Source organism: Echinococcus granulosus, assembly GCF_000524195.1.
Source record: "Echinococcus granulosus chromosome Unknown EG_S00048, whole genome shotgun sequence".
Classification (NCBI taxonomy): domain Eukaryota; kingdom Metazoa; phylum Platyhelminthes; class Cestoda; order Cyclophyllidea; family Taeniidae; genus Echinococcus; species Echinococcus granulosus.
This window is the reverse complement of record NW_020170428.1, coordinates 384,320-397,911: the sequence shown is the minus strand read 5'-3', so window position 1 is coordinate 397,911 and position 13,592 is coordinate 384,320. Positions and strand designations below refer to the sequence as shown.

At 42.7% G+C, this 13,592-nt stretch overlaps 2 protein-coding genes across 2 annotated transcripts; one reads left to right on the top strand and one right to left on the bottom strand. All coding sequences in view use genetic code 11, as the record gives it.

Annotated features, from left to right (window-relative positions):
• Nucleotides 1-1,247: 1,247 nt before the first annotated feature.
• EGR_05949 (Golgi resident protein GCP60) lies at nt 1,248-4,522 on the top strand (the record flags this gene model as incomplete). The annotated part of the gene is made up of 6 exons (XM_024495198.1): nt 1,248-1,426; nt 1,462-1,549; nt 1,583-1,769; nt 1,871-2,001; nt 3,835-4,063; nt 4,296-4,522. 6 exons carry the CDS (start codon nt 1,248-1,250, stop codon nt 4,520-4,522), a joined length of 1,041 nt encoding a protein of 346 aa, XP_024350417.1.
• Nucleotides 4,523-6,226: 1,704 nt separating this feature from the next.
• Nucleotides 6,227-11,238, bottom strand: EGR_05948 (Phosphorylase b kinase gamma catalytic chain, skeletal muscle isoform; the record flags this gene model as incomplete). Its single annotated transcript, XM_024495197.1, has 7 exons — nt 6,227-6,351; nt 6,678-6,987; nt 7,088-7,138; nt 7,218-7,295; nt 10,353-10,597; nt 10,654-10,883; nt 10,925-11,238. 7 exons carry the CDS (start codon nt 11,236-11,238, stop codon nt 6,227-6,229), a joined length of 1,353 nt encoding a protein of 450 aa, XP_024350416.1.
• Nucleotides 11,239-13,592: the final 2,354 nt, after the last annotated feature.

The window sequence follows — 13,592 nt, the reverse complement described above, 5'->3', positions numbered from 1 at the left end:
CCGTGCTGAATATATATATTCTGCCCGAGTATTTTATCTTCTTTCGTCTTCAGGGAGTCTCGGTACGCTAAAATACTCTGCCATAGTACCTTGACGACTTTCGAACCCAGAACGGACTTGGAGGGCCGAAGTGCTCACGTTAAGTCCTCCCAAAATTTCAAGCCAATGAGGTGCAATAGGCGTTTTCAGTTATTTGCATGTTTTACTACGAAACAGAGTAAGATCAATCTAATTATTCTAAGTTATTATCAGCTACTCCGAAATGGCAAAACACCTGTGACTGCTAGTGCGTTACAACACTTGTGCAAGCATTTGCACTTTAAAAACTTAATTTTTGACAAAGAAATGATTTGGTTTACAGAGGGCTGCAGAAGTGAAGTCAGTTTTAAATATACTAATACTCTTAATGCATCCCAAGGTCTCTCGACCCATACCTAGTTGATTGGTCCGTGCTCCTGTCAGTATCTATAGCTTCTTTATCTCCTACATATTCTGGTTTTTTAAGTGATCCAATATGGAGATATTCATTTGTATCCTAATAACATCTTATTGTTTTACATCATCCATTGATGGTTTATTTTGATCTCGTAAAATAGTGGCTCTCCGTTGACTACTCTCATTCCTTTGCCACTGTCACTGTTTTTATTTTATGCGATGAGAAGCTAGTGATAGTAAAAGGGCTGAGGTGTAGCAAGTATAGGATGTCTTGCTGGATATCATCTAATAAGTATTTTTTGGCTCAATGGCTAAATCGGCTACAGGTTAGTACCGGCGTCGAATTTGTTTTGCCAAAATTTAGTGGTTTTGCTGCAAGTGTGAAATTAAAATGATGAAGTAGGCAAAAAAAATACTCCTACGTTGGTTCTTGAGTAGTAGGTGTCTCCTCAAGTACCTCATATTTCTACAGCTTACTAAACCCTGAATGATAACCTATTTTTAATCATCACTTTGCTCAGTCTTGATTATGATGAACACTTTTGTCCCACAAATAGTACTACTCTTTAGTTATTTTCCTAGAACACCTAATGTTTTGGTGATACTTTATTTCACATAATTACGTGCGATCTGTCTTTTATTTCCTAATTTTATGATAAGCGAATATTGTGCCATCAAAATTAGGTCGTCCTTCTTGAACCTACTTTATGACATATTGCATATTAGTATTTTTCTAACCCAGGGTTTTATTTAACCCCGACTTTGAATTATGTTTTATTTCCCCGACGTTCTTTCATTCAGGATCAGGGGCCATGTCTCAGAACGAATCCGATAGTGCTAGTGGAGAATCCCACGTGGCGACAGCCCCGGAAAATGACGACACTACGGAAGCACAAGCGAAAGCTGTGGTAGAGGATGAGGAGGTGGCGGAGGAGGAGGAAGGTTCAAGTGGTGAATGTCCCGAGGACGCAGAAGAACGGCAAAAGCATGAGTAGGTTCATCTTCCTTGTAATGACGTGTTTTTAGGTCAGCTATGCGCACAATTCTAGACCAACAGAGTATTATTCAATTCCGCCAATATGCTCAGGAACAGCATCCTAAGGATATTGCTAAGGTAATCAAACATGTAACCCTGACCTCTTTCTAGCAAGATGAGTTGATTCGGCAAATGCAGGACCAATACTTCGAATACTACATGGAAAATGTTCAGCGTTCACAAATGATCCATCAGAAACGTCAAATCGATCAGCTTCTCGGTCTACGTGAGGCTTCTCTCACTAACGCCGCAAATGGTGAAGGAGAAGGTGGAGCCGGTGACGGTGGTGATAGTGCTGGTGAAGATTGTTTCCCTATTTCTTGTCCCAGTTTTGCTCGATTAAACCACCCGTTAACCTAAACTCTCCCTTCGCTGACTAATAACGCCAATGATTTACAGGTGAACCGGTACCGCTGCCTTTGGTCCCAGCAAGTATGTGGACCCGAAAGGATATTGCAGACTTTAAGAAAGACATTCTGTCAAATCATCGCGAGTGTTGCATCAAAATTTCTTCGCTTGCTTCGGCCACTGTTAGTGCATTTTTTCTTTGATTCCTTATAAATAACATTTCTTTAGTGAAAAATTATTAATGTAATTAAGAAAATAAGTTGGGTTTCTTGGGTTTTCAAATTGACCAGAAATGTCGATTAGTGGTTTCCTTTTCAATCTACCCTCTCATTATCGCAGTTACTTCTCCCTGTTGATTATTTATGCCGAACTGACAAAAATGTGGTTAGCTTTTATCCACTTTCCCTCCGCTGCAGCTATTTTAGGCGCATTGATATTTTTCGCTTCCGCTAGAAAGGGAGGCCTACGAGGTATGCTCGAGTCAAGTCGGCACTTCGGAGATCATAAACTGGGAAGAGGGGATTTCAATGAGTCTAAACTGTGCATAGTCTCTTTCTTAGCGTTTGGCTGATATTTGGAAAAATTTGTTAGTGTGACTGAGCCATCCTAGGACTGGCTACCTGTTTTGGTGTGCAACACGTGTTAACTTTCTTAAATTATTCACTGGTCCCACTGAGCGATCCACCTCCTACTTGTAGATTATAGCTATGCGTCGATTTAAGTCCAAAATCAGGTATTTCAAGTACTGACTGATTGAACAAACTGTGGGTTAGAAGCGAATCATCCCAATCGTAGTCATCTCTGGGAGACGTATTGTCGTCTTCGGAACTCTTGCGCCATTGAAAAGCCACTGTGGTGAAGTTTTCTTTGTGCCTGCTATTATGGGTACTATCAGGGTATACGGTTTACTTACCTCTGCACATAGTAACCTCGCAGTAGCGTTCGTCTTTGCTGCAGGAAAGTTTTGAAGCTACGAAAAAATAATGATCATAAAGTCCCCATTTGACAGCTAATCGATAAGGGGAACGGTGGTCCCACGCATACCATCTTCTTCAGGTAATTTTTTCTTCAAGGTTTTCTTTTGTTAACTGAACAGACTTTGGTCTGCTTCAAGCTACCGCATCGACTAGATCCACAACATTATTTGTGTTCATCGTGTAATGATGGATAAGCATTCTTGATAGTTATGCAAATGTGCTGAACCATGTGATTTCTACACATACCTTACCTCTCTGTCCGCGAGGCCTGTGGTGGCCAATTTTGAGATTTGGTGACCTCGGAGTGTCTGTCCTTATTTGCTTTTCATTGTAGTCTTGGACGGTACACCAGCATAGAGTATGCTTTATAATCAGTATCTTGAAGAGCTGGAGGATGGAGTGTCATTACTGGTAGCACGTTGTTCTTTTGAAAATCGACTTTGCTGCTTCTAGCAGTCACTCTTCTTCTCCCCTAATAGCACGTCTTCTGCCTCAGGGTGTAATTCCTTTGATGTTAGCCTAGAAGCAAATAATTTTAAGGTATAGTAAAACTTTAACAATTAGTGTCAAATTTTGACTGGCCATTGTTATCGCTGGACATATTGCACAGCAAGTGATTGGGATGGTTGCTTCTAATAGCCCCTCTCTATTTTCTTTTCTGTATATTCGAGTATCCACGGCACAGGCCTTTCTTCTTGGCACCTAGCCATCAAAATTAGTATTTTTTGTCATTTGATTTGCTTTCCGCTGTCACCATTGTGAGTCCCAGTGGGCAGAGATTTTGCATAGTTGAACACACAAAGCAAACACTGTTTCGCTACATCATTTGATTTCTATCCTCTATAATCGTTGATCCTAGGCTGTAGAAAGATGTCGAAAGCCCACAATCTGTCAGTAGATGGAATAATTTATTAGAAAAGTTAGCTCTGTGCCACGAGAGAATAACTCCTGTCAGACAACGAGAATCACTGCTTAAAAATTCACTAACCCGACTTTCGAAATTGAACTTCTAAATAGTGACAACTTTCTCCTTTGAAGCTACGAGTTCCAACTCATGAAGAGGGATCCAGCATTTTTTGGGAGTTTGCAACCGACTCCTACGATCTGGGATTTGGTCTCTTTTTCGAATGGAACCTCACACCCCAGGAAAACATCACGATAACCATTTCTGAGTCCAGTGATGAGGAGGAAGAAGAGGAAGATGAAGATGAGGATGGGAATGCAGCTGAATCTACCTCAAAACTGCGGATTGCTAGCACCACTCCAGGTGAGAAAGTTTGCACTGATTATTTTCCCTTGTTTTCGACTGTATATGTAGCGGCTTGCGTCATTTTTCGCCAATGCAGCAAGACATACCAGTGTGGAAAGGGGCTAGGAAGTCTATAAGGCACAGAGAAATGTTCATGCCACCTAGGTGTTGGCAGAACCTGCGAAGACTGAAGGGTTCGGGTAGAGACATGTCACCCTGTCCAGATATCGTCTTAATGCGTGTATTCTAGATGAGGCCGACGTGGAAAGTGGAGGTGGGAACGGTAGAAGTAAAAAGGTCACCAACACTCCACCAACGGATGAACTAATACCGGTCTACCGTCGAGATTGTCACACAGAGGTGTATTGTGGCAGTCATCAATATCCCGGCTGTGGTGTCTACGTCTTCAAATTTGACAACTCCTTTTCTCTTTGGCGGTCTAAGTGGCTCTATTATCGAATCTTCTATGGAAAGTGAGGACAACAGAAAACACTCGCAGTCGGCTTTATCCTACCTCCACTTTTCATCTTTTATCGTTGTCGGTAACGTCTTGTGCATTGTCTTCTCTGTCTTTTCGCATCTTTAAAGTCACTTTACTTCAATTGTGTCTCTAGCCACCGGTAATTTATTAGTGAATGGTTTTGGCCCAGCCACGCACTGCTACTCCCAGTCTTTTGATGCGATGTTCCCCTGGAGGTTGGCGTGTGTCGTCAAGGAGATGGGATGTTTTGCTGCGAATTCATTAGTGACCACTCTGGACTTGTGTGTATTTTTGTTCTCATGGTGACATTTGAACCATAGTCCTGGTAAATATTGTTTTCCGTCTTTTATTTGGCAAAATGATAACCCCAATGCAGCCTTATTCAAGGTGACTTCACTATAATTATTCTAGAGTTTGAGTTGAAAATTAAAACTCTTCATGCTCTTTCGCAGTATCCCTACAAAAGGCAAATTCACTCTACTTAACCATTAGGTTTCATCTGTAAATGAAGTTGGTAGGTCACCGTTCAGCAGTTAGCAAGTTAACCAATGAGAATGCAGTAATCGACTAATCGCCTTGAAGAGAAAGTATGGGGTTCGGCCATTCAGAACGCGGATCGTGACCTTGGTGTTTGACGTTTTAGTGGTGTAAACATTGGTAAAGGTTATGTATCGCGTAAGCTGAAAGCAAAATTTGTATACAATCAAATCAAGCATTAGCATTCATGGCGTGATAAAATACTAAGTTTGTAGTGCAGCTTCATATATGTGATCAATTTATGCCTATTCGGTAGCGTGATTTTGCACCCTAATTGCCGATGAAGTTTCGGCAGTTTTCTATGATTACTTTCGTATTTTTAGTAAACTGTAAATCAAATAAAAGGCCACCCTATTAAAATATATTCTGAATTTCTAGAGTAGATAGCTATCTGAAGCAATAAACCGAATGGTGGGCGATTTGGGAATTGCTGATTTTTGACGTAGTAACTGCACTTGACCTCATGCCCCCTTGTGGATATGACCGCTTCACCATTCGTCCTTGATTAATCGATTTATCAAAATGTAACAGGAAGGTAATTCGGACCTTTTGGTGAGTGGGTGTGTACAGTAGTCACGTACGCCTTATAAAGCCGTAGAAGGTGCCTCGAGCGCCACAGTTTAGTAAAGCCCTCACGACGGATATGACAGATGCAAATGTTGTCTTAAACAGGGCTCGTGTCAAAGTGTACAGGCTGGTTATTGCTAAAGTAGAGGTAACTGCTGTTAATGGATACATCCGTGTCGAATGGCCCGTGACTATATGATATTTGCATAAGGAACGATTTGTTCGGCTAACTACCTCCCACGCCGCAACGTTTTGCAGGACAATGTTACGAAATGACTAGATCGCATTGAAAATGCCTTACAAGTCGTGCCCTGTACGATCTTGCATTGTCATGTAATACCCTTAAACAGACCCAGCTGATGTACATGTGATGAAAAGCCATTGAGTGACACTTGCTCCTGTGCTGCGATCAACACTCAAAAACGGCTATGATGTACGACACACGCTCCTTCCGTATGCTTATCGCAAAGCCTTAAAAAAATTTCTCGATAGAGATGAAACATTAAAAGTACCTTTAGCCTCACAACATCAGGACCCGAGCTGGTGCCGGCGTACGAGCGTTTGATAAGCACCTCACCTCTGCAATGCACCGCGTATCAGTATGCACTGTTCACGACTAGAAGGGAACTCGTTCGCCACTGGCTGGACAGACCCACAACGACGTCGATGCTGTCTACAACCGAGGGTTCGTAGTACTTGCGCGCAGACGAACCAGCCCCGGCTGGAATTAGTGGCACGAAATCCGGTTTCAAGTCCCCTAGTTTTTCCGTATTAAGGACAAGAGAAGACAGGTGTACGTCATGATCATGATATAATCTTTTTTTTCTCCAGTTGTCTGTCTCCTAGATTGTCGTCAGATTGAGGGCGGACCCGCGTCATGTGTCGGATGCACAGGCATGTCTAATAAACAACCAAACAAACCAAAAAATAAATAGCGCGAGGATGAAAGGGATGGAGCAAGGAAGTGGAGACCGAAACAAACTAAACAAAAAAGATAGGTGAAAATAAGGGGAAGAAACAGCTCCTCTTCCAGCTACTATCGCACACCGGAAGGCTCGTAAAAAGTGTCATCTCTGAATTCCGCGGGCTCCAAAAAATCTGGATGCAGTTGGAGAGGTGTTGTGAGGGTCATCTGAACCTGTTCACAGTGCGGTTTATTCTCATACAATGCCGCCCGGTTCTGCTCATCGCCCCGTTTGATCCAGTGGCTGTAGACATCGAAAGCCAGTGCGTCAATGAGTTTTCGGAGACGCTTGTTCGAGTAGGGGTCAGTGGTGAGTTTATGGAGTGAGAGAGTGGTTCCACAGGCCTTCAAATCCTTCAATATGCGGATGAAGAGAAGTGCACGATAGGCCGACTGGAGATAGAGGAATAAGATGAACGAGAGGGTTACCTCCAGATGGGCACAAGAAAGACATTAGTAACTTCAGACCTCGTTAGCAGATGGTAAAACTTACCTTGAACTTCCGCCTGCCGTGGAATTTGGTGGTAATGGGGGCAGAGATTGTCTGCAATTGAAGAAAACAAGGCCTCGTGATCTCTTGCTGGAACGGAAGCAGAAGTGATAATTTTGAGGAGAGAGGTTACCTGTTTGAAAAACTCGTGGGAGAGAGCATCAGCTGGCTTGATCCGTGCTGCGGAATCAACAATCAGCATCGAACGGATCTGTGAAGATAAAAAGTGGCATTATTGGTGGAGCTTCATCGGTATATAAGAAATGAGATGGACCTATTCTGATATAGCGGTAGAAGCGTTATATTTGCGTAGGAGGCTTACCAAACACATTGACTATCAGGATCTGTCTCCAAGGCAAGTGGACCGCCCCAAGTATTCAGGTGTTTGTTTTCGTTCTGACATGGCACCAACAATGATACTATCAAAACGACCTATTTAACCGCTGCTCAAAAGCTAGAAAACAAAAGGAATTGAACTCATACCAACGGCCTGCGTCAACCAATCCATCTGCACAGCACAAAATTTTGTGCAACCAATTATCGTGAAGCAGTAAAGGGTGTGTCCTCTAAATTGGAACTTGTGGTTACAGGTAAGAAAGAGGCCGGTCATATGTGACGCCGGTACCTAACTTGCTAAATACCTAAACACTCTGTGATAGCTGCTTTCGCCCTACCACAACTTTTCGTTTACTTTTTTGGAATGACAATCACGAATTGACATGGGAACTGCGACCCAATGGAATTGATGGAGGCAGTTTGAGACTGACACTTAACTCTCGACACTGCTCTTAACAAGGAGGTGCAGTGAACCCCAGAGGCGACAAATCCCCACTAACACACGTCAAGGTCCATCTAGAAATTTGCCTCCGTATTTCTGCCGATTTCGCCCACGTGACAAACACTTAGCCCATGAAGGAGGAAGACAGGTTAAAAGTACAGCCGAAAACCACGTTACCTACAAGACAAATCAAACCTCCTGACACAATTGATATGCAACTCACGTCTAAAAAGGGGAATCTCTCCAACGCACTACATGTCATTCAGCCTATCAGGTAGCCACACCCTCACCCGGTAAAACACTTCCCTCGTAAATAGTCCAACCCACTCCTCTCAACCTACATCAATTTCCGACTACAATCGCAGGCAAAAAAGTGGACATGAAACAGTCATGATGCTGACTGGCCAAAAGTAGTTCAAATGAAGTGAACATTGAATACCAGGTGGCCAAAAAATGCATGTGGTTTTTGGTCGACATCGTTTGAATGAACTGTTGCGGCTTATAGAGTCTTGTAAAGTACAGGCCATTATTTGCATGGGTGCGGAGATATGCGTCAGTCTATCCCTACGGTGATTCGTATCAATTTTTTATTTTGCTCCAAATAAGGTGCGGAAGTTTCTCATCAAATTAGTTGTGGAACATTTGGAAAAGATGTAGTGACGGAACATACCAACAGCAAGTCGCTTCTCGTGATGAATCACTCAACGATAGGTGCATCAAGTTCAACAACTAGAAAATTGAGCGCTGCTATTAAGTAAAGTAGTAATGTGAGCTGAATGTAGTAGAAAATAATTCATGTTTAAAGTGAGTGCTGGTAAAACAATTCGCTTACACCTACAGCAACCTGGAGGGGAAAGTCATGGTAGAAGCTAAGCAAATGAATGTCACCCACATACACCAACAGATGACAATGGACTTCAAACTGTCGATTTGTCGTTCACGCCTTCAACTTTATGCAGTTTCCCTGCTGCTTCCGAATTGACTGACTGATTGACATGACACGTACTTTACTCCAACGTTGGATAAACGAACGAGTATACCTTCGGTTAACCCAAAACGAGTCACCATTCACCGTACACTTCTACGGACTGCGTATACCTCAATCTCAACACCGTGCTCGCTTTGGGTGTGTGTTCAATGCACTGCAGATGCAATCATTCGCTGACAGTCCTTCACTTTCTAGGGGCCAAAAGTATTAACGACTGAGATGTATGCGGTAAAACTCTTATTTGAACGAAAACTTTACCCTCTCCAGAAAACGAGACTATGCAACTAGTAGGAGGAGTGTACCCCAACCCTTCCTACAATGCAACGTAACGCTCCACACTACTACACGACAACGGCGTAAAAAGATCTGCACTTCAGTCAGGATGGGAGGGGAATACTACTTACTGAAATTATATGAGTGATATAGGACGTCCTATTTAACATTTAAAGTCAGACTGATTTCCTAAAGAACAAGGGATGGTAAGAGCAGGGTAATTCTAGAGTGGCATCCATTTACATTAGGCTCTGCATTTTGAAATGAATTAGTAAAACTATCAAACACGTGTTCCATCGTGAATAAGTTGAAGTAGTACAAGAAAAAGGTGGACTAAAGTATGGTAAACTAAAGATGGGTGTGATTGAGCCATAAATTGACAATGCAACGGACTAGGAGCTTCCGTTCTGGTAGAGGACTTTAATCCTGAAAATGGGGCAGCTACATAAAACAAGGCCAGTATGTATGGATCAGGCGATGGTGTTGCTCAAGCACAGCGTTCAACAGCACCACCAAACTCCTCAGTGGTGAAAAATCTGTTCCTCTAGGCCAACTGCCGACGTCATTGGTAGATTATCTGTGCACCTGTCAAGCCACACTGCCCTTGACTAATCGCGTCACATCGCTACCACATCCTCCCTGTACCGCCCTCGCAAAGCCATAACTTCCCTAGCTCCAACAAAACAAGTGTTGTAAACCCAATTACTTTCCCCTATCGTAGGAGCAAACCACATATCTAACGTTGGCGAATTGCTAAACGATCAGGAGTCTAAACAACATGAGGCAACTATTAATTCTAGGGGGATTCTAATTCCTCATTAGGTAAGATTTCCCATCCGTGAAATCTACCAATGGCATTTAGGCGTCTAGGCAACAAACCGCTATCTAGTGGTGTGCGAGCGAAGCATCGCTTCACAACGTAGCCCAATGCACAACGGACAGCTATTTACGCAAATTCGCAAGCGACCGCGTTATGCGTGCGTCCGCACCTGTGTACGTGACGGCTACGTTTGGTGCAACTGCTCAGCCAGTAGCACCCAGCCCTCTTAGTCACGCACCACAGCCCCGTTGGCCACCACTCATGGCAATAAATCCTTCACAAAAGCACTCGTGATGAGTGCCCTAAAGGAAACTAATTAAACTTGCTGCTTATGTAAGAACAAATGTACCCAAATAGCAGCTCTCAAAATGAGTTTGTGGAAATAAGGAAGATAACTCAAAAAACTTACAAGATCTTTGGCTGTGTCACTGATTTCATCCCACTCGGGACTGCGAAAGGAGTATTTGCCCTGCATGATCTGTCGAAGCATAAGATACTCTTTTCTATTCCAAAACGGCGGAAATCCAACAAGAAGTGTGTACATAATAACTCCACAGGCCCAAACATCAACAGGCTGCCCATAGGGAGCTTGACCATCGTAGTAACCACAACGGAGAACTTCAGGAGCAAGATAGCCTGGCGTTCCACGAGTTTCTAGGGCAGACAATTAGGTTAGTAAAAGGTTTCACAGGAGGAATTACGATTAGTACCTTGCAGTTCATCCATGTCAGTAGAGTAAACAGCTAAGCCAAAATCAGAGATTTTGATGTTCATTTCAGCATCCATCAAAATATTTTCCGGCTTGAGATCACGATGTACAATTCCTTTTGAGTGTATGAAACTAACAGCATCTAGCATTTGCCGCATGATCATACGGGTTCGTTTCTCTGAAAGGATGATCATCTTTGTGAGGTAATCAAAAAGCTCCCCACCCTTACAGCTGTAAAAGTTGGCTAAATTAATAAATGTAGAGAGACGTACAGCTCAAAAACTAGAAAAACGTAAGCATCCTCTTCGAAAACATCCTCAAGTCTTATTATATTTGGGTGACCAGCAACCTTGCGCAGGATGGAAACTTCACGCATACACTCTGCGCGTAGAACTTCGTTGGTTTCTACGCCGCTATTTAGATCCAAAATTTTGACGGCAAATTCTTCCTTCGTTTCTTTTGAGATGCACCGACGCACCGTACTACTCGCACCAGTACCTAAGACCTCTTGCGGGATATACTTCGTGTTGAATTTATTCGTTGACGGTGTGTCAACGACCTCTTTCTCGAAATCAAGAACAGCCATGTTTATCGTAGAGGATATGGGCGAACATTACCAGTCCAAGAAAGACTCTGTAGGGAAGAGCGCGGCTCTCCCGCAGTTTAATGAAACAAGGCACTACTCCTCGTGGTTTCAAGGTATGCTAGCCTTATTGAATGAAATAAGTACACCCTGGCTTAAGTTTTTAAATTGCAAATCGGATTTTTATAAAAAGTTTTGCTTTAGCTGTAAGTGTACTTTTTCCTTTGATATCTTAAGCAAAAATTAACCCAGCTTTTCTGCGTTTTGGTTTTGGTCTTACTAAAAGCTATATTACCACTGCTTTTCCACGTCTTCTTAGAATAATAGGCATTATCTGTATGACTACCAATATCGACCTCTCGGGCTCATATTGTGGTCATATTACAGTCACCTCTTAAAAACCACAAATATTAAAGTAAGCAACAAAAGTTTTGCTGTATGGTTGAGATGTTATGCTTTTTTGAGTTTGGCATCAATGTCTACCCATTTGTTCTCTATAATTTAAAAATTGTCACTATTAAAAGCAAATCAAATGTTTTTATTTTGGATAGTTTATGGAAATGCATACCGCCATACTCTGGCTATTTATGGACCAGACTAAAGAATTCTTGAGTGGTATTAGGTATGTCCAAAACCAATTACAGAAGTTGTATCTGATTTCTTTAAAAAATTGTCATTGTTCTCCTTCCTTTATATGACGAAAGAATGTATTTAATTAAGGTAAAACAGTAAAATGCTACTTCATTATGGGTTCGGGCACTTTTCGCGCCTAGGAAGTGCTGTTAATGCTCATTTTTCCTGATTAAATTTGGTTTTTGAACAGAATCTCTAAGGTTTATTCTTTGTGCAATTTCAAGAGAATGTATTTCTCCCTAGCTGCACATCCATTTAGTGCCGGTCCAATTGGTATTTCCGTTTATACGCACACACGCGCGCGCAGAAACATGTAATGACCAGTTCCTTTCCCTCCCCTTTCCCCTAAATTGCAAAGTTAGAATGGCTCAAAACAAAACACGGCCTCATCTGACGCCTGCACCGTACCTTGTCTCCTAGCCCCTCCAAAGATCCGCAGATAGCAGTCATCCCTCCTGCTTCAACCGTACCCCACCATACTCCAACTAATTAACATGCATTTTGCAGTTGAAAGATGCACCAACCGAGATAGGGCCGCGCGAGTCCGTTTAATTAACTTTAGCTCTACCAAACCTTNTTCCCCCCCCCCCCCCGCCTATCCCTATCCCCAAGTACATTAGCACAGGAGTAATTAGGCCAGTTCAATCTCTCTCTCCCACCTCCCATTCTCTCCTCCCCCCACCCACCTACACCCTACCTCCGGCGCTCCAAGACGATTTCAGCGCCATGCAACGCCTCCAGGCAGACCTTTAGGTCCCGAGATATCGATAAGGCTGGCGTGTACGAGCTTGTTCATTGACACACATGTAAGTAGTTAAGTAGTTAGGTTGGTAGGTTGGTATGTATGTATGTAGATACTAGGTGGACCAGCAAAAACGTCGGCAGAGTGCGATGGTTATCAGTTGCATTAGTAGCACCAACGTGTACTGCACTGCATTAGCGGGTTGTGCGCGTTCGCTAGCATTAACGTCGTCGGGCAGCAATTATTATTAGTATAAGTAGGAGGGGTTTGTGATTATCTAAACTGCTTCTGCTCCTACTCCTGCTACCCTTTGCCCTATCCCCCCCACACCACCACCACCAGCGCATATATTTTGGGCAGTTATTTAGTGTGACTGAGTTGCCTAGCTTACTGGTTAGTAAGAGAAAAACATTTTGGCTTATACTTTGAATTTTTCCCTGCAGGTGTTACAGAGCAGAAGGGACTGCAAGTAGATGGTTTTTGTACTGTGCTGGTGAACTTCCAAATCATTTCTCTCCACCTTTGGATAATGTTTTAGTGTCGCTTTAATAGCGCAGGAAAGGTTACTAGAAAGTGGAACTCAAACGTGCTTGCTTTTAGAGTAGCTTCTCAAAAATACTTCATAATTTCACTCCATTTTTGCATCTAGCAGGGTCATTGTCAAACTTTGTAATGTGGAAAAATGACAGAATTCCCGGTTTCGCCCACTCCTTTGAATGTCCTCTTAATATTCTTTACCCCTATTATTCACCACTGTGTAAAATTGATTCTCTTTTAACGACATGACGAAAAAGCAGCCATTTTCAATAGATACATTAATACTATAGTAACCGAATCTGTTGAGTCAACCCCAAAGCACCGCCAAAAACTGTCATGTCACGAGAACATTCCGTTGAGCTGCCATTAATGTAGCACTTGAGTCAATTCCACTGATCCAAGCAGGTGTAAAGGCTGCAAAATTGATCGAAATGGGATTTCTCCC